Below are 19,020 nucleotides of genomic sequence, written 5' to 3'. Positions count from 1 at the left end.
GGGTCCGTGGGTCCCATGTGGGGGGTCTGTGGGTGCCAGGGGGGGTCTGTTGGCTCCATGGGGGGGGGTCTGTGTGTGCTGTGGTGGGGTCTGTGGTGTCTCTGGGTCCCATGGAGGGGTCTGTGGGTCCCATGGGGGGGTCTATGGGTCCCATGGGGGGGTCTGTGGGTGCCGGGGGGGGGGGTCTCTTTGCTCCATGGGGGGGGGTCTATGGGTGCTGTGGGGAGGTCTGTGGGTGCTGGGGTGGGTCTGTGGGGTCTGTGGCTGCCATGGGGGGGTCTGTGGGTCCCGTGGGGGGGTCTGTGGGTGCCAGGGGGGGTCTGTTGGCTCCATAGGGGGGGGTCTGTGGGTGCTGTGTTGAGGTCTGTGGTGTCTCTGGGTCCCATGGGGGGTCTGTGGGTCCCATGGGTGCCGGGGGGGGTGTCAGCGTGCCGTGGGGGGGGTGTGTGTCCCCGTAGGCGCCATGGAGGTGACGGTGGGGACAGGGGCGCTGGGGGGGTCTGTGGGGTCTGTGGGTGCCATGGGGGGGTCTGTGGGTCCCATGGGTGCCATGGGGGGGGTCTGTGGGTGCCATGGGGGGGGTCTGTGGGTGCCATGGGGGGGTCCGTGGGTCCCGTGGGGGGGTCTATGGGTGCCCTGGGGGGGTCTGTGGGTGCCGGGGGGGGTCTGTGGGTGCTGGGGGGGGTCCGTGGGTGCCATGGGGGGTCCATGGGTCCCATGGGTGCCATGGGGGGGGTCTGTGGGGTCTATGGGTCCCATGGGGGGGTCCGTGGGTCCCGTGGGGGGGTCCGTGGGTGCCGGGGGGGGGTCTGTTCGCTCCATGGGGGGGGGTCTATGGGTGCTGTGGGGGGGTCTATGGTGTCTCTGGGTGCCCTGGGGGGGGTCTGTGGGTCCCGTGGGTCCCGTGGGGGGGGTCTGTGGGTCCCATGGGTGCCGGGGGGGTGTCAGCGTGCCGTGGGGGGGGTCTGTGTGTCCCCGCAGGCGCCATGGAGGTGACGGTGGGGACGGGGGCGCTGGGGGGGGTCTGTGGGGTCTGTGGGTCCCATGGGTGCCCTGGGGGGGTCCGTGGGTGCCGTGGGGGGGGTGTCAGCGTGCCGTGGGGGGGGTCTGTCCCCGCAGGCGCCATGGAGGTGACGGTGGGGACGGGGGCGCTGGCGCTGGCGCTGCTGCTGCTGCCGCTGCTGTTCGAGCGCAGCCGCTCCTTCCGCTTCTTCTGCAAGATGGCCTTCTACAACGGCTGGATCCTGCTGCTCGCCCTCCTCGCCATCCCCCTCTGCGCCCTGCGCGGCCGCGACGTCGAGAACATGAAGTAGGGGACGCGGGGGGGGGACGCGGGGGGGGACACGGGGACACGGGGACACAAGGGGACACAGGGAGGGGACGTGGGGACACGGAGGGGGGCGGCTGCGGGGCGTCTCCTGCGTCTCTGGGGGCTCCAGGAGGGGAGATGTGGGGAGATGTGGGGAGATGTGGGGCCGTGGGGGGGACAAGGGGACATGGGGACGTGGGGGGGACACAGAGGGGGGACACGGGGACACAAGGGGACCCAGGGAGGGGACGTGGGGACACGGAGGGGGGTGGCTGCGGGGCGTCTCCTTCATGTGTTGGGGCTCCAGGAGGGGAGATGTGGGGAGATGTGGGGCCATGGAGGGGACATAGGGCACGGGGGGGATGTGGGGACATGGGGTGACACAGGGGGACATGGGGGGGGGACACAGGGAGGGGACGTGGGGACACGGAGGGGGGCGGCTGCGGGGCGTCTCCTGTGTGTCTGGGGGCTCCCAGAGGGGAGATGTGGGGAGATGTGGGGAGATGTGGGGCCGTGGGGGGGACGTAGGGATACAGGGACATGGGGGGGACACAGGGGGGGGACACGGGGACACGGGGACACAGGGAGGGGACGTGGGGACACGGAGGGGGGCGGCTGCGGGGCGTCTCCTGTGTCTCTGGGGGCTCCCAGAGGGGAGATGTGGGGAGATGTGGGGCCGTGGAGGGGACAAGGGGACATGGGGACGTGGGGGGGACACAGGGGGACACGGGGGGGGGACACAGGGGGGGACACGGGGACACATGGGGACCCAGGGAGGGGACGTGGGGACACGGAGGGGGGCGGCTTCGGGGCATCTCCTGCGTCTCTGGGGGCTCCCGGAGGGGAGATGTGGGGAGATGTGGGGAGATGTGGGGCCATGGAGGGGACATAGGGCACGGGGGGGATGTGGGGACATGGGGTGACACAGGGGGACATGGGGGGGGGACACGGGGGCACAAGGGGACACAGGGAGGGGACGTGGGGACACGGAGGGGGGCGGCTGTGGGGCATCTTCTTCATGTTTTGGGGTTCCAGGAGGGAACATCTGGGGAGATGTGGGGAGATGTGGGGCTGTGGGGGGGACAAGGGGACACGGGGGGCTGTGGGGTGATGTGTGGGTCAGCGTGTGGGGCCGTGGGGTGACGTATGAGGCCGGGGGGTGACGTGCGGGGCAGTGGGGGTGACGTGTGGGTCAGTGTGTGGGTCAGTGTGTGGGGCTGGGGGGCGATGTGTGGGGCTGGGGGTCAGTATGTGGGGCCATGGGGCTACGCGTGGGGCTGTGAGACAACGTGTGGGTCAGTGTGTGGGGCTGGGGGGCACCATATGGGGCTGTGGGGTGATGCGTGGGTCAGTGTGTGGGGCTGTGGGGTGACGTATGGGGCCATGGGGTGACGTGTGGGGCAGTGGGGGTGACGTGTGGGTCAGCATGTGGGGCCGTGGGGTGATGCGTGGGGCTGTGGGTCGACGTGTGGGGCTGTGGGGTGATGTGTGGGTCAGTGTGTGGGGCCGTGGGGCGACGTGTGGGTCAGTGTGTGGGGCTGTGGGTTAGTGTGTAGGGGTGTGGGGCGATGTGTGGGTCAGCATGTGGGGCTGGGGGGCAACATATGGGCCTGTGGGGCGATGTGTGGGTCAGTGTGTGGGGCCGTGGGGTGACGTGTGGGTCAGTGTGTGGGGCCGTGGGGTGACGTGTGGGGCAGTGGGGGTGACATGTGGGTCAGCGTGTGGGGCTGTGGGTCTATGTGTGGGGCTGTGGGTCAGCGTCTGGGTCCACGGGGCCACGTGTGGGGCTTTGGGGTGACGTGTGGGTCAGCATGTGGGGCTGGGGGGCAACATACGGGGCTGTGGGGTGATGTGTGGGTCAGTGGGGGTGACGTGTGGGTCAGCGTGTGGGGCCGTGGGGTGATGTGTGGGTCAGTGGGGGTGACGTGTGGGTCAGCGTGTGGGGCCGTGGGGTGATGCGTGGGGCTGTGGGGCTACATGTGGGGCTTTGGGGCGACGTGTGGGTCAGCGTGTGGGGCTTTGGGGCACCATATGGGGCTGTGGGGTGATGTGGGGGTCAGTGTGTGGGGCCGTGGGGCGACATGTGGGTCAGTGTGTGGGGCCATGGGGTGATGCGTGGGGCTGTGGGTCAGTGTGTGGGGCCATGGGGCTACATGTGGGGCTGGGGGGTGACATGTGGGTCAGTGTGTGGGGCTGTGGGGTGAGGCGTGGGGCTGTGGGGTGACATATGGGGCTGTGGGGCTACATGTGGGGCTTTGGGGTGACGTGTGGGTCAGTGTGTGGGGCCATGGGGCAATGCGTGGGGCTGTGGGTCAGTGTGTGAGGCTGTGGGGTGATGTGTGGGGCTTTGGGGTGATGTGTGGGTCAGCATGTGGGGCTGGGGGGCACCATATGGGGCTGTGGGATGATGTGTGGGTCAGTGTGTGGGGCCGTGGGGTGACGTATGGGGCCGTGGGGTGACGTGTGGGGCAGTGGGGGTGACATGTGGGTCAGCGTGTGGGGCTGTGGGGTGATGTGTGGGTCAGTGTGTGGGGCTTTGGGGCAACGTGTGGGTCAGCATGTGGGGCTGGGGGGCTACATGTGGGGCCGTGGGGTGATGCGTGGGGCTGTGGGTCAGTGTGTGGGGCTGTGGGGCTACATATGGGCCTGTGGGGCGACGTGTGGGTCAGCGTGTGGGGCTGGGGGTCGACGTGTGGGGCTGGGGGTCAGTGTCTGGGTCCATGGGGCCACGTGTGGGGCTGTGGGGCGACGTGTGGGGCCGTGGGGCAATGTGTGGGGCTTTGGGATGATGTGTGGGTCAGCGTGTGGGGCTGTGGGTCAGTGTGTGGGGCTGGGGGGCAACATGTGGGGCTGTGGGGTGATGTGTGGGTCAGCGTGTGGGGCTGTGGGTCAGTGTGTGGGGCTGGGGGGCAACATATGGGTCTGTGGGGTGATGTGTGGGTCAGCGTGTGGGGCTGTGGGTCGACGCGTGGGGCTGTGGGGCTACATGTGGGGTTTTGGGGCGACGTGTGGGTCAGCGCGTGGGGCTGGGGGGCTACATGTGGGGCTGTGGGGTGATGTGTGGGTCAGTGTCTGGGGCCGTGGGGTGATGTGTGGGGCTGTGGGTCAGTGTGTGGGGCTGTGGGGCTACATGTGGGGCTTTGGGGCGATGTGTGGGTCAGCGTGTGGGGCCGTGGGGTGACGTGTGGGTCAGTGTGGGGGGCTGGGGGGCTACATATGGGGCTGTGGGGTGATGTGTGGGTCAGTGTGTGGGGCTGGGGGGTGATGTGTGGGGCTGTGGGTCAGCGTCTGGGTCCATGGGGTGACGTGTGGGGCTGTGGGGTGACATATGGGTCAGCGTGTGGGGCTGTGGGGCTACATGTGGGGCTTTGTGGCGACGTGTGGGTCAGCGTGTGGGGCTGGGGGTCGACGCGTGGGGCTGGGGCTCAGCGTCCGGATCCACGGGGCCACGTGTGGGGCTTCGGGGCGCCGCCTGGGTGGGGCCGTGGGGCCGGGGGGGGGGGGGGATGTGGGACGTGTGGGGCAGCCGTGGGGCCTGACCCCCGCCCCCCGCCCCCCAGGATCATCCGGGGGCTGATGCAGCACGTGAAGCACCTCTACGGGATCCGCATGGCCGTGCGGGGGGCCCAGCACTTCCCCCCCCGCCAGCCCTACGTCGTCGTCAGCAACCACCAGAGCTCCCTCGACCTCCTGGGTACGCCTGCCCCATAGCCCTGCCCCATAGCTGCCCCATAGCCGCCCCACAGAGACCCCAAAACTGCCCCACGCTCAACACATTCCGCCTCCCCTCTGCCAAAACCTCAGTGTCAGCAACTGCCAGAGCTCCCTCGGCCTCCTGGGTACGCCTGCCCCATAGCCCTGCCCCATAGCTGCCCCATAGCTGCCCCATAGCCGCCCCACAACTGCCCCATGGTCATCCCATGCCTGCCCCATAACCCTGTCCCACCTCCCCTGTGCCCCAACCTCAGTGTCAGCAACTAACGGAGCTCCCTCGGCCTCCTGGGTTGGTCTGCCCCATAGCCCTGCCCCATAGCTGCCCCATAGCTGCCCCATAGGTGCCCCACAGAGACCCCAAAACTGCCCCACACTCAACACATTCCGCCTCCCCTCTGCCAAAACCTCAGTGTCAGCAACTAATGGAGCTCCCTCGGCCTCCTGGGTGGGTCTGCCCCATAGCCCTGCCCCATAGCTGCCCCATAGCTGCCCCATAGCTGCCCCATAGCCGCCCCATAGCCGCCCCACAAGTGCCCCACACTCACCCCGTCCCGCTTCCCCTCTGCCCCAACCTCAGTGTCAGCAACTAACGGAGCTCGCTCAGCCTCCTGGGTACGCCTGCCCCATAGCTGCCCCATAGATGCCCCATAGCTGCCCCACAGAGACCCCAAAACTGCCCCACGCTCAACACATTCCGCCTCCCCTCTGCCAAAACCTCAGTGTCAGCAACTGCCAGAGCTCCCTCGGCCTCCTGGGTTGGTCTGCCCCATAGCCCTGCCCCATAGCTGCCCCATAGATGCCCCATAGCCGCCCCATAGCTGCCCCACGGTCACCCCATGGCTGCCCCACAGCCCCGTCCCACCTCCCCTGTGCCCCAACCTCAGTGTCAGCAACTGCCAGAGCTCCCTCGGCCTCCTGGGTGGGTCTGCCCCATAGCCCTGCCCCATAGCTGCCCCATAGCCGCCCCACAACTGCCCCATGGTCATCCCATGCCTGCCCCATAACCCTGTCCCACCTCCCCTGTGCCCCAACCTCAGTGTCAGCAACTGCCAGAGCTCCCTCGGCCTCCTTGGTGGGTCTGCGCCATAGCCCTGCCCCATAGCTGCCCCATAGATGCCCCATAGATGCCCCATAGCCACCCCAAAACTGCCCCACGCTCAACACATTCCGCCTCCCCTCTGCCAAAACCTCAGTGTCAGCAACTAAGGGAGCTCCCTCGACCTCCTGGGTACGCCTGCCCCATAGCCCTGCCCCATAGCTGCCCCATAGCCGCCCCATAGCCGCCCCAAAACTGCCCCACGCTCACCCCGTTCCGCCTCCGCTGTACCAAAATCTCAGTGTCAGCAACTAAGGGAGCTCCCTCGGCCTCCTGGGTGGGTCTGCCCCATAGCCCCGCCCCATAGCTGCCCCATAGCCGCCCCATAGCTGCCCCACAAGTGCCCCACACTCACCCCGTCCCGCTTCCCTTCTGCCAAAACCTCAGTGTCAGCAACTAACGGAGCTCCCTCGACCTCCTGGGTATGCCTGCCCCATAGCCCTGCCCCATAGCTGCCCCATAGCCGCCCCATAGCCGCCCCAAAACTGCCCCACGCTCACCCCGTTCCGCCTCCGCTGTACCAAAATCTCAGTGTCAGCAACTAAGGGAGCTCCCTCGGCCTCCTGGGTGGGTCTGCCCCATAGCCCTGCCCCATAGCCGCCCCATAGCCGCCCCACAAGTGCCCCACACTCACCCCGTCCCACTTCCCCTCTGCCAAAACCTCAGTGTCAGCAACCGCCAGAGCTCCCTCGGCCTCCTGGGTACGCCTGCCCCATAGCCCTGCCCCATAGCTGCCCCATAGCCGCCCCACAACTGCCCCATGGTCACCCCATGGCTGCCCCATAGCCCTGTCCCACCTCCCCTCTGCCCCAACCTCAGTGTCAGCAACTGTCAGAGCTCCCTCGGCCTCCTGGGTGGGTCTGCCCCATAGCCCCGCCCCATAGCTGCCCCATAGCTGCCCCATAGCTGCCCCACAACTGCCCCACAGCTGCCCCCTTTCCCCCAGGCATGATGGAGGTGCTGCCGGAGTGGTGTGTCCCCATCAGCACCCCCAGCCCCATAGCCAACCCTGCCCCATAGCCACCTCCCAGCCCCATAACCACCCCATAGCCGCCCCATAGCTGCCCCACAGCCACCCCACGGCTGCCCCACGGCTGCCCCCCGCCGCCCAGGGATGATGGAGGTGCTGCCGCAGTGGTGTGTCCCCATCAGCACCCCCTGCCCCATAGCCAACCCTGCCCCATAGCCGCTCCCCAGCCCCATAGCTGCCCCACAGCCACCCCACGGCTGCCCCACGGCTGCCCCCCGCCCCCCAGGGATGATGGAGGTGCTGCCGGATCGCTGCGTGCCCATGGCCGCTCCCAGCCCCATAGCCAACCCTGCCCCATAGCCACCTCCCAGCCCCATAGCCGCCCCATAGCCACCCCACAGCCGCCCCACAGCTAACCGCTGCCCCCCAGGGATGATGGAGGTGCTGCCGCAGTGGTGTGTCCCCATCAGCACCCCCAGCCCCATAGCCAACCCTGCCCCATAGCCACCTCCCAGCCCCATAACCACCCCATAGCTGCCCCATAGCTGCCCCACAGCCACCCCACGGCTGCCCCACGGCTGCCCCCCGCCCCCCAGGGATGATGGAGGTGCTGCCGGATCGCTGCGTGCCCATGGCCGCTCCCAGCCCCATAGCCAACCCTGCCCCATAGCCACTCCCCAGCCCCATAGCTGCCCCATAGCCACCCCACGGCTGCCCCACGGCTGCCCCCCGCCGCCCAGGGATGATGGAGGTGCTGCCGCAGTGGTGTGTCCCCATCAGCACCCCCAGCCCCATAGCCAACCCTGCCCCATAGCCACCTCCCAGCCCCATAGCCGCTCCCCAGCCCCATAGCCGCCCCGTGGCTGCCCCACGGCTGCCCCACAGGTAACCCCCGCCCCCCAGGGATGATGGAGGTGCTGCCGCAGTGGTGTGTCCCCATCAGCACCCCCTGCCCCATAGCCAACCCTGCCCCATAGCCGCTCCCCAGCCCCATAACCACCCCATAGCCGCCCCATAGCTGCCCCACAGCCGCCCCACGGCTGCCCCACGGCTGCCCCCCGCCCCCCAGGGATGATGGAGGTGCTGCCGGATCGCTGCGTGCCCATGGCCGCTCCGAGCCCCATAGCCAACCCTGCCCCATAGCCACCTCCCAGCCCCATAGCTGCCCCATAGCTGCCCTATAGCCGCCCCACAACTGCCCCATAGTCACCCCATGGCTGCCCCATAGCCCCGTCCCACCTCCCCTGTGCCCCAACCTCAGTGTCAGCAGCTGCCAGAGCTCCCTCGGCCTCCTGGGTGGGTCTGCCCCATAGCCCTGCCCCATAGCTGCCCCATAGCCGCCCCATAGCCACCCCATAGCCGCCCCACAGCTAACCGCTGCCCCCCAGGGATGATGGAGGTGCTGCCGCAGTGGTGTGTCCCCATCAGCACCCCCAGCCCCATAGCCAACCCTGCCCCATAGCCACCTCCCAGCCCCATAACCACCCCATAGCCACCCCATAGCTGCCCCACAGCCGCCCCACGGCTGCCCCACGGCTGCCCCCCGCCCCCCAGGGATGATGGAGGTGCTGCCGGATCGCTGCGTACCCATGGCCACTCCCAGCCCCATAGCCAACCCTGCCCCATAGCCACCTCCCAGCCCCATAACCGCCCCATAGCTGCCCCACGGCCGCCCCACGGCTGCCCCCCGCCCCCCCAGGGATGATGGAGGTGCTGCCGGAGTGGTGTGTCCCCATCAGCACCCCCTGCCCCATAGCCAACCCTGCCCCATAACCAGCTCCCAGCCCCATAACTGCCCCATAGCTGCCCCATAGCTGCTCCCCAGCCCCATAGCCGCCCCGTAGCTGCCCCACAGCTGCCCCACAGCTGCCCCCTGCCCCCCAGGGATGATAGAGGTGCTGCCGGAGTGGTGTGTCCCCATCAGCACCCCCTGCCCCATAGCCACCTCCCAGCCCCATAGCCGCCCCATAGCCGCCCTGTGGCTGCCCCACGGCTGCCCCACGGCTGCCCCCCGCCCCCCAGGGATGATGGAGGTGCTGCCAGACCACTGCGTGCCCATGGCCGCTCCCAGCCCCATAGCCAACCCTGCCCCATAGCCACCTCCCAGCCCCATAACCGCCCCATAGCTGCCCCGTAGCCACCCCACAGCTGCCCCACGGCTGCCCCCCGCCCCCCCAGGGATGATGGAGGTGCTGCCGCAGTGGTGTGTCCCCATCAGCACCCCCAGCCCCATAGCCAACCCTGCCCCATAACCAGCTCCCAGCCCCATAACTGCCCCGTAGCTGCCCCACAGCTGCCCCACAGCTGCCCCACAGCTGCCCCCTGCCCCCCAGGGATGATGGAGGTGCTGCCGCAGTGGTGTGTCCCCATCAGCACCCCCTGCCCCATAGCCAACCCTGCCCCATAGCCATCTCCCAGCCCCATAGCCGCCCCATAGCCGCCCCGTGGCTGCCCCACGGCTGCCCCACAGGTAACCCCCGCCCCCCAGGGATGATGGAGGTGCTGCCGGAGTGGTGTGTCCCCATCAGCACCCCCTGCCCCATAGCCAACCCTGCCCCATAGCCGCTCCCCAGCCCCATAGCTGCCCCATAGCCACCCCATGGCTGCCCCACGGCTGCCCCCCGCCCCCCAGGGATGATGGAGGTGCTGCCAGACCACTGCGTGCCCATGGCCGCTCCCAGCCCCATAGCCAACCCTGCCCCATAGCCACCTCCCAGCCCCATAACCACCCCATAGCTGCCCCATAGCCGCCCCACAACTGCCCCATGGTCACCCCATGGCTGCCCCATAGCCCCGTCCCACCTCCCCTGTGCCCCAACCTCAGTGTCAGCAACTGCCAGAGCTCCCTCGGCCTCCTGGGTACGCCTGCCCCATAGCCCTGCCCCATAGCCCTGCCCCATAGCTGCCCCACAACTGCCCCACAGCTGCCCCCTTCCCCCCAGGGATGATGGAGGTGCTGCCGCAGTGGTGTGTCCCCATCAGCACCCCCTGCCCCATAGCCAACCCTGCCCCATAGCCACCTCCCAGCCCCATAACCACCCCATAGCCACCCCATAGCTGCCCCACAGCTGCCCCACGGCTGCCCCACGGCTGCCCCCCGCCCCCCAGGGATGATGGAGGTGCTGCCGGATCGCTGCGTGCCCATGGCCACTCCCAGCCCCATAGCCAACCCTGCCCCATAGCCACCTCCCAGCCCCATAACCGCCCCATAGCTGCCCCACGGCCGCCCCATGGCTGCCCCCCGCCCCCCCAGGGATGATGGAGGTGCTGCCGCAGTGGTGTGTCCCCATCACCACCCCCAGCCCCATAGCCAACCCTGCCCCATAACCAGCTCCCAGCCCCATAACTGCCCCATAGCTGCCCCATAGCTGCTCCCCAGCCCCATAGCCGCCCCGTAGCTGCCCCACAGCTGCCCCACAGCTGCCCCCTGCCCCCCAGGGATGATAGAGGTGCTGCCGGAGTGGTGTGTCCCCATCAGCACCCCCTGCCCCATAGCCGCTCCCCAGCCCCATAACCACCCCATAGCCGCCCCATAGCTGCCCCACAGCCACCCCCCGGCTGCCCCCCAGGGATGATGGAGGTGCTGCCGGATCGCTGCGTGCCCATCGCCAAGCGGGAGCTGCTGTACATGGGCGCCGTGGGGCTGGCGTGCTGGTTGGGGGGCATCATCTTCATCGACCGCAAGCGCCCGCGCGACGCCATCAGCGTCATGGCCGAGGCCGCCCACACCATGCTCAGCCAGGACGTGAGTGGGGCCGGCGCCGTGGGGCCGGCGCCGTGGGGCTGGGGAGGGGGGGGGGGTGTGGGGGGGTGTGGGGAGGAAATCTATGGGGCGGAGGGAGGAGGTGGGGGGTCCAGTCTCCCCGCATCCCGCTCGCAGCGGCCCCGTAGCCACGTGGGGCTGGCCGTGGGGCGATTCTAGGCGACCCCCCTCCGCCCGCCGTGGGGCCAGCCCCATAGCCTGCCCCACGTTTTTCTCCTCTTCTCTAGGGCCGGGTGTGGGGCTGGGGAATCTATGGGGCAGCGGGAGGAGGCGGGTCCATCTGTGCATTCCGCTTGCAGCAGCCCCATAGCAATGTGGGGCAGCCCCAGCCTTGCCGTGGGGCCAGCCCCATAGCCTGCCCCACATTTTTCTCCTCTTCTCTAGGGCCGGGTGTGGGGCTGGGGAATCTATGGGGCAGCGGGAGGAGGCGGGTCCGTCCGCGCATCCCACTCCTCCTGAGCCCCATAGCGACGTGGGGCAGCCCCAGCCTTGCCGTGGGGCCAGCCCCATAGCCTGCCCCACGTTTTTCTCCTCTTCTCTAGGGCCGGGTGTGGGGCTGGGGAATCTATGGGGCAGCGGGAGGAGGCGGGTCCGTCCGCGCATCCCACTCCCCCTGAGCCCCATAGCGATGTGGGGCAGCCCCAGCCTTGCCGTGGGGCCAGCCCCATAGCCTGCCCCACGTTTTTCCCCCCTTCTCTAGGGCCGGGTGTGGGGCTGGGCAATCTATGGGGCAATGGGAGCACGTGGGTCCATCCGTGCATCCCGCTCGCAGCAGCCCCATAGCGATGTGGGGCAGCCCCAGCCTTGCCGTGGGGCCAGCCCCATAGCCTGCCCCACGTTTTTCTCCTCTTCTCTAGGGCCGGGTGTGGGGCTGGGGAATCTATGGGGCAGCGGGAGGAGGCGGGTCCATCCGCGCATCCCACTCCCCCCGAGCCCCATAGCGATGTGGGGCAGCCCCGGCCTTGCCGTGGGGCCAGCCCCATAGCCTGCCCCACGTTTTTCTGCTCTTCTCTAGGGCCGGGTGTGGGGCTGGGCAATCTATGGGGCAATGGGAGCACGTGGGTCCATCCGTGCATCTCGCTCGTAGCAGCCCCATAGCGATGTGGGGCAGCCCCAGCCTCGCCGTGGGGCCAGCCCCATAGCCTGCCCCATATTTTTTTCCTCTTCTCTAGGGCCGGGTGTGGGGCTGGGGAATCTATGGGGCAGCAGGAGGAGGCGGGTCCATCTGCACATCCCACTCCCCCCAAGCCCCATAGCGATGTGGGGCAGCCCCGGCTCACTATGGGGCCAGCCCCATAGCCTGCCCCACGTTTTTCCCCCCCTTCTTTAGGTCTGGGTGTGGGGCTGGGGAATCTATGGGGCAGTGAGAGCGACGTGGGGCAGCCCCGGCTCGCTGTGGGGCGATTCTAGGCGACCCCCCCACCCCACCCCAGCCTCGCCGTGGGGCCAGCCCCATAGCCCGCCCCACATCGTCCCTCTCTCTAGGTCCGGGTGTCAGGCTGGGGAATCTATGGGGCAGTGAGAGCGACGTGGGGCAGGCCTGGCTTGCTGTGGGGCGATTCTAGGCGACCCCCACCCCCCCCCCCGGCCTCGCCGTGGGGCCAGCCCCATAGTCTGCCCCACATCGTCCCTCTCTCTAGGTCCGGGTGTGGGGCTGGGGAATCTATGGGGCAGTGAGAGCGATGTGGGGCAGCCCCGGCTCGCTGTGGGGCGATTCTAGGCTACCCCCCCACCCCACCCCGGCCTCGCCGTGGGGCCAGCCCCATAGCCTGCCCCACATCGTCCCTCTCTCCAGGTCCGGGTGTGGGTCTTCCCCGAGGGGACGCGCAACCACAGCGGCTCCATGTTGCCCTTCAAGCGGGGGGCGTTTCACCTCGCCGTCCAGGCCCAGGTATGGGGCAGGCCGTGGGGCGGCCGTGGGGCGGCCGTGGGGCCGGCGCTCCTCCCTCACCCCACGGCCTGCCCCACAGGTCCCCGTCGTCCCCATCGTCATCTCCTCCTACCAGCACTTCTACAGCAAGAGCGAGCGGAGGTTCACGGCCGGTGAGGGGACTTAGGGGGCACTTGTGGGGCCGGGGGGGCACTTGTGGGGCCGGGGGGACGTGTGGGGCACGTTGGGAGTCGGGGGGGGGTCCGTGGAGCGGGAGTTGGGGGGCACTTGGGGGTCTGTGGGGGATGTGGGGGGGGGCACTTGTGGGGCTGGGGGGACACTTGTGGGGCTGGGGGGACACTTGGGGGGCCGGGGGGACGTGTGGGGCACGTGGGGAGTCGGGGGGGGGGTCCGTGGAGGGGGAGTTGGGGGGCACTTGGGGGTCTGTGTGGGCTGCGGGGGGGATACGTGTGGGGATGGGGGGCACTTGTGGGGCTGGGGGAGCACTTGTGGGGCCGGGGGGGCACTTGTGGGGCCGGGGGGACGTGTGGGGCACGTGGGGAGTCGGGGGGGGGTCCGTGGAGCAGGAGTTGGGGGGCACTTGGGGGTCTGTGGGGGATGTGGGGGGGGGCACTTGTGGGGCTGGGGGGACACTTGTGGGGCCGGGGGGGCACTTGTGGGGCCGGGGGGACGTGTGGGGCACGTGGGGAGCCGTGGAGGGGGAGTTGGGGGCTGGGGGGGGGGGATTTGTGTGGGCTGAGGGGGGGATACATGTGGGGCTGGGGGGATACATGTGGGTCTGGGGGGCAGATGTGGGTCTGGGGGAGCACTTGTGGGGCTGGGGGGGCACTTGTGGGGCCGGGGGGACGTGTGGGGCACGTGGGGAGTCGGGGGGGGGGGTCCGTGGAGGGGGAGTTGGGGGGCTGGGGGGGGGATTTGTGTGGGCTGCGGGGGGGATACATGTGGGGCTGGGGGGGCACTTGTGGGGCCGGGGGGGCACTTGGGGGGCCGGGGGGACGTGTGGGGCACGTGGGGAGCCGTGGAGGGGGAGTTGGGGGGCTGGGGGGGGGGATTTGTGTGGGCTGCGGGGGGGATACATGTGGGGCTGGGGGGATACATGTGGGTCTGGGGGGCACTTGTGGGGCCGGGGGGACGTGTGGGGCATGTGGGGAGTCGGGGGGGGTCCGTGGAGGGGGAGTTGGGGGGCACTTGGGGGTCTGTGGGGGATGTGGGGGGGACAGGTGTGGGTCTAGGGGGGCACTTGTGGGGCTGGCGGAGCACTTGTGGGGCTGGGGGGAGCACTTGTGGGGCCAGGGGGACGTGTGGGGCACGTGGGGAGTCGGGGGGGGTCCGTGGAGGGGGAGTTGGGGGGCACTTGGGGGTCTGTGTGGGCTGTGGGGGGGGGCACTTGTGGGGCTGGGGGGCACTTGTGGGGCCGGGGGGGCACTTGTGGGGCCAGGGGGACATGTGGGGCACGTGGGGAGTTGGAGAGATGGCGTAGATAGGGGGCTGAGGGGGTTAATGTGGGGCTGGGGGGGGGACACGTGTGGGGCCGGGGGGCCGTGTGGGGCACGTGGGGAGTCGGGGGGGGGGTCCGTGGAGGGGGAGTTGGGGGGCACTTGGGGGTCTGTGTGGGCTGCGGGGGGGATACGTGTGGGGCTGGGGGGCACTTGTGGGGCTGGGGGAGCACTTGTGGGGCTGGGGGGACACTTGTGGGGCCGGGGGGCCGTGTGGGGCACGTGGGGAGTTGGGGGGGGGCTGTGGATGGGGGGCTGAGGGGGTTGATGTGGGTCTGGGGAGGGAAATGTGTGGGTCTGGGGGGGGGAAATATGTGGGGCTGGGGGCCATATATGTGGGTTTGGGGTGATGTGTGGGTCTGGGGGGGGAAATATGTGGGTCTGGGGGGAAATGTGTGGGTCTGGGGTGATGTGTGGGTCTGGGGAGTTATGTGTGGGTCTGGCGGGAAATGTGTGGGTCTGGGGAGTTACGTGTGGGTCTGGGGGGGGAAATATGTGGGTCTGGGGTGATGTGTGGGTCTCGGGGGGGGGGAAATGTGTGGCTCTGGGGAGTTACGTGTGGGTCTGGGGAGTTATGTGTGGGTCTGGGGTGATATGTGGGTCTGGGGGGGGGAAATATGTGGGTCTGGGGTGATGTGTGGGTCTGGGGGGGGAAGTGTGTGGGTCTGGGGAGTTACGTGTGGGTCTGGGGAGGGAAATGTGTGGGTCTGGGGAGTTACGTGTGGGTCTGGGGGGGGAAATATGTGGGTCTGGGGTGATGTGTGGGTCTCGGGGGGGGGGAAATGTGTGGCTCTGGGGAGTTACGTGTGGGTCTGGGGAGTTATGTGTGGGTCTGGGGTGATATGTGGGTCTGGGGGGGGGAAATATGTGGGTCTGGGGTGATGTGTGGGTCTGGGGGGGGAAGTGTGTGGGTCTGGGGAACACATGTGGGTCTGGGGAGGGAAATGTGTGGGTCTGGGGAGTTACGTGTGGGTCTGGGGAGGGAAATATGTGGGTCTGGGGTGATGTGTGGGTCTGGGGAGGGAAATATGTGGGTCTGGGGGGGGAAATGTGTGGGTCTGGGGGGAAACGTGTGGGTCTGGGGTTACGTGTGGGTCTGGGGGGGGAAATATGTGGGGCTGGGGGCCATATATGTGGATGTAGGGAGGGAAATGTGTGGGTGTGGGGTGATGTGTGGGTCTGGGGAGTTATGTGTGGGTCTGGGGGGAAATATGTGGGTCTGGGGTGATATGTGGGTCTGGGGGGGGGAATATGTGGGTCTGGAGTGATGTGTGGGTCTGGGGAGTTACGTGTGGGTCTGGGGGGGGGAAATATGTGGGGCTGGGGGCCATATATGTGGATGTAGGGAGGGAAATGTGTGGGTCTGGAGTGATGTGTGGGTCTGGGGAGTTACGTGTGGGTCTGGGGGGGGAAATGTGTGGGTCTGGGGGGGGGAAATATGTGGGTCTGGGGGGGGGAATATGTGGGTCTGGGGTGATGTGTGGGTCTGGGGAGTTACGTGTGGGTCTGGGGGGGGGAAATGTGTGGGTCTGGCGTGATGTGTGGGTCTGGGGGGGGGAAATATGTGGGTCTGGGGTGATGTGTGGGTCTGGGGGGGGAAGTGTGTGGGTCTGGGGAACACGTGGGTCTGGGGAGGGAAATGTGTGGGTCTGGGGAGTTACGTGTGGGTCTGGGGAGGGAAATATGTGGGTCTGGGGTGATGTGTGGGTCTGGGGGGGGAAATATGTGGGGCTGGGGGCCGTATATGTGGGTCTGGGGAGGGAAATGTGTGGGTCTGGGGAGTTATGTGTGGGTCTGGGGGGGAAATATGTGGGTCTGGGGTGATGTGTGGGTCTCGGGGGGGGAAATGTGTGGGTCTGGGGTGATGTGTGGGTCTGGGGAGGGAAATGTGTGGGTCTGGAGTGATGTGTGGGTCTGGGGGGGGAAATGTGTGGGTCTGGGGTGATGTGTGGGTCTGGGGAGTTACGTGTGGGTCTGGGGGGGAAATATGTGGGGCTGGGGGCCATATATGTGGATGTAGGGAGGGAAATGTGTGGGTGTGGGGTGATGTGTGGGTCTGGGGAGTTATGTGTGGGTCTGGGGGGAAATATGTGGGTCTGGGGTGATATGTGGGTCTTGGGGGGGGGAATATGTGGGTCTGGGGGGGGGAATATGTGGGTCTGGGGTGATGTGTGGGTCTGGGGAGTTACGTGTGGGTCTGGGGGGGGAAATATGTGGGTCTGGGGTGATGTGTGGGTCTGGGGAGTTACGTGTGGGTCTGGGGGGGGAAATATGTGGGTCTGGGGGGGGAAATGTGTGGGTCTGGAGTGATGTGTGGGTCTGGGGGGTTACGTGTGGGTCTGGGGGGGGGAATATGTGGGTCTGGGGGGGGAATATGTGGGTCTGGAGTGATGTGTGGGTCTGGGGGGGGAAATGTGTGGGTCTGGAGTGATGTGTGGGTCTGGGGCGGGAAATATGTGGGTCCGGGGGGGGGGGGGCGCGCGGTGGCATCCGTGGGTCCGGGCCGAGGTGTTTTCCCACCCCCGCGGCTGCCGCCCCTCTGTGTGTCCGTGTCCGCGCGCGTGTGGGGCCCGTCGCGGCCGTGGGGCGGCCGTGGGGCGTCCGTGGGGCAGCCCCCCAACCCCCGCCCCACAGGGCAGTGCGTCATCCAGGTGCTGCCCCCCCTCCCCACGCGGGGGCTGGGCCCCGCCGACGTCCCGGCGCTCACCGACCGCGTCCGCGCCGCCATGTTGGAGGCCTTCGAGGCCCTTTCGGCCGAGCTCTGCCCCACGGCGCCCGCCCCCGCCCCACAGTGACCCCCAACCGCTTTGGGGGGGGACGACAAGCCAGCCCCACGGTGCCGGAATCGGGGGGGGGGGACACACACACCCCCCCCACCCTCCCCCCAACCAACGCGGGACGCGGGACTGACCCCCCCCCCCCCCAACCCTGCCCCACACATGCACCCCCCCCCCACCCCGGCGCCGTGGGGCTGACCCATAAGTAAGGGGGCGCGGGGAGAAGGACACGCGCGCGCACGCGCACCCCCCCCCCAACTGGCGCGGCACGGGGCGGGGGAAGAGCGGGGCGCAGAGCGACCCCCAAGTGGGGCGCGACCCACGGCGACACAGAGACGGACCCACGGCAACGCGGGGAGCGACCCACGGCGGGACCCACGGCCACACAGAGACTGACCCACAGCGGGACGCATGGCAATGTGGGGAGCGACCCACGGCAGGACCCACGGCAATGTGGGGCGGGACCCACGGCAACACAGAGACTGACCCACAGCGGGACCCACGGCAATGTGGGGAGCGACCCACGGCGGGACCCACAGCAATGTGGGGCGGGACCCACAGCGACACAGAGACTGACCCACAGTGGGACCCACGGCAATGTGGGGCGCGACCCACGGCGACAGAGACTGACCCACGGCAACGTGGGGAGCGACCCACGGCGGGACCCACGGCAACACAGAGACTGACCCACGGCGGGACCCACGGCAACACAGAGACTGACCCACAGCGGGACGCACAGCAATGTGGGGCGCGACCCACAGCGGGACCCACGGCAACAGAGACGGACCCACGGCAACGCGGGGAGCGACCCACGGCGGGACCCACGGCAATGTGGGGCGGGACCCACGGCAACACAGAGACTGACCCACAGTGGGACCCACGGCAACGTGGGGAGTGACCCACGGCGGGACCCACGGCGACAGAGACTGACCCACGGCAACGTGGGGAGTGACCCACGGCGGGACCCACGGCAATGTGGGGAGCGACCCACAGCGGGACCCATGGCGACACAGAGACTGACCCACGGCAGGACCCACGGCGGGACCCACAGCAACGCAGAGGCTGACCCACGGCGGGGGCTGTGGGAAGAGCTGGGTCAGACCCACGGCGGGACCCACGGCGGGACCCATAGCGGGACCATGGTACAACCCCCAGCGGGACCCCATGGACCCACCCCCTCCAGCCCCACACTTGGGGGGCACCCCACGGACTGACCTTCTTCAGCCCCCCACTTGGGGGTCCCGGTGACTGACCCACTCCTGCCCCCTACTTGGGGGGCAGCCCACGGACTGACACCCTCCGGCCCCCTACTTGGGGGTCCCGCGGACGGACCCACGCCTAGACCCCCACTTAGGGGGCACCCCACGGACTCACGCACTCCAGCCCCCCAACTTGGGGCTCCCAGGGACCGACCCTCTCCAGCCCCCCAACTTGGGGGGCGCCCCATGGACCGACACCCCCCCCCTCCCCACCCCCCAGACCCCCACTTGGGGGTCCCGGTGACTGACCCCCACCGGACCCCCAACTTGGGGGGCACCCCACAGACTAACCCCCACCCCCCTCCCCCAGACCCCCACTTGGGGGGCACCCCACGGACTCAACACGCTCCAGACCCCCCCACTTGGGGGTCCCGAGGACTGACCCCCTCCAGCCCCCCAACTTGGGGGTCCCAGGCCCTGCCCCACGGCTCCATGGGGGGGGGGGCAGTGCTCCGTGGGGCCGGGGGGGTCCCCGCTGTGGGGCAGCCGTGGGGCAGCCCCCGTCCGTGGGGCGCCGCCGTGTATTTATTTGGGGGGGGGAGGGGAGGGGGGACACCCGGATTTTGCCAAACCCCCCTCGTGCCCCTCCCCCACCCCCAACCCCCCCCCCCCGCTTTTAATAAACCCCCCCCGAAATCGAGGCTCTTGGTGATGTCACGGCGACGCGGCGATGATGTCATCGGGGGGGGAGGGGGAGGGGTTGGGGGGAGGGGGGTTATAGGGGGTCCCGGGGGGGGGGGGGGGG

At 68.8% G+C, this 19,020-nt stretch overlaps 1 protein-coding gene across 1 annotated transcript; it reads left to right on the top strand.

The window, feature by feature from the left end:
* The first annotated feature begins 1,115 nt into the window (after positions 1-1,115).
* On the top strand, positions 1,116-17,102 carry AGPAT1 (1-acylglycerol-3-phosphate O-acyltransferase 1). The gene is made up of 6 exons (XM_074571354.1): positions 1,116-1,309; positions 4,870-5,003; positions 10,659-10,834; positions 12,648-12,743; positions 12,823-12,895; positions 16,874-17,102. The coding sequence occupies exons 1-6, from the start codon at positions 1,125-1,127 to the stop codon at positions 17,032-17,034; spliced, it is 825 nt and encodes a 274-aa protein (XP_074427455.1). The 5' UTR covers positions 1,116-1,124; the 3' UTR covers positions 17,035-17,102.
* The last annotated feature ends 1,918 nt before the right edge of the window (positions 17,103-19,020 follow it).

This window comes from Larus michahellis, unplaced genomic scaffold (genome assembly GCF_964199755.1).
Source record: "Larus michahellis unplaced genomic scaffold, bLarMic1.1 SCAFFOLD_526, whole genome shotgun sequence".
Lineage (NCBI taxonomy): Eukaryota > Metazoa > Chordata > Aves > Charadriiformes > Laridae > Larus > Larus michahellis.
This window is presented reverse-complemented; position numbering and strand designations above follow the sequence as displayed.

What these genes read in the sequence shown, in the direction of transcription:
- AGPAT1 (XM_074571354.1), top strand. Translation starts at nt 1,125, where the DNA reads ATGGAGGTGACGGTGGGGACGGGGGCGCTGGCGCTGGCGCTGCTGCTG. An exon ending in CGCGACGTCGAGAACATGAA is followed by an intron (nt 1,310 to 4,869) that starts GTAGGGGACGCG and finishes CCCGCCCCCCAG; the next exon opens with GATCATCCGGGGGCTGATGC. An exon ending in ACACCATGCTCAGCCAGGAC is followed by an intron (nt 10,835 to 12,647) that starts GTGAGTGGGGCC and finishes CCCTCTCTCCAG; the next exon opens with GTCCGGGTGTGGGTCTTCCC.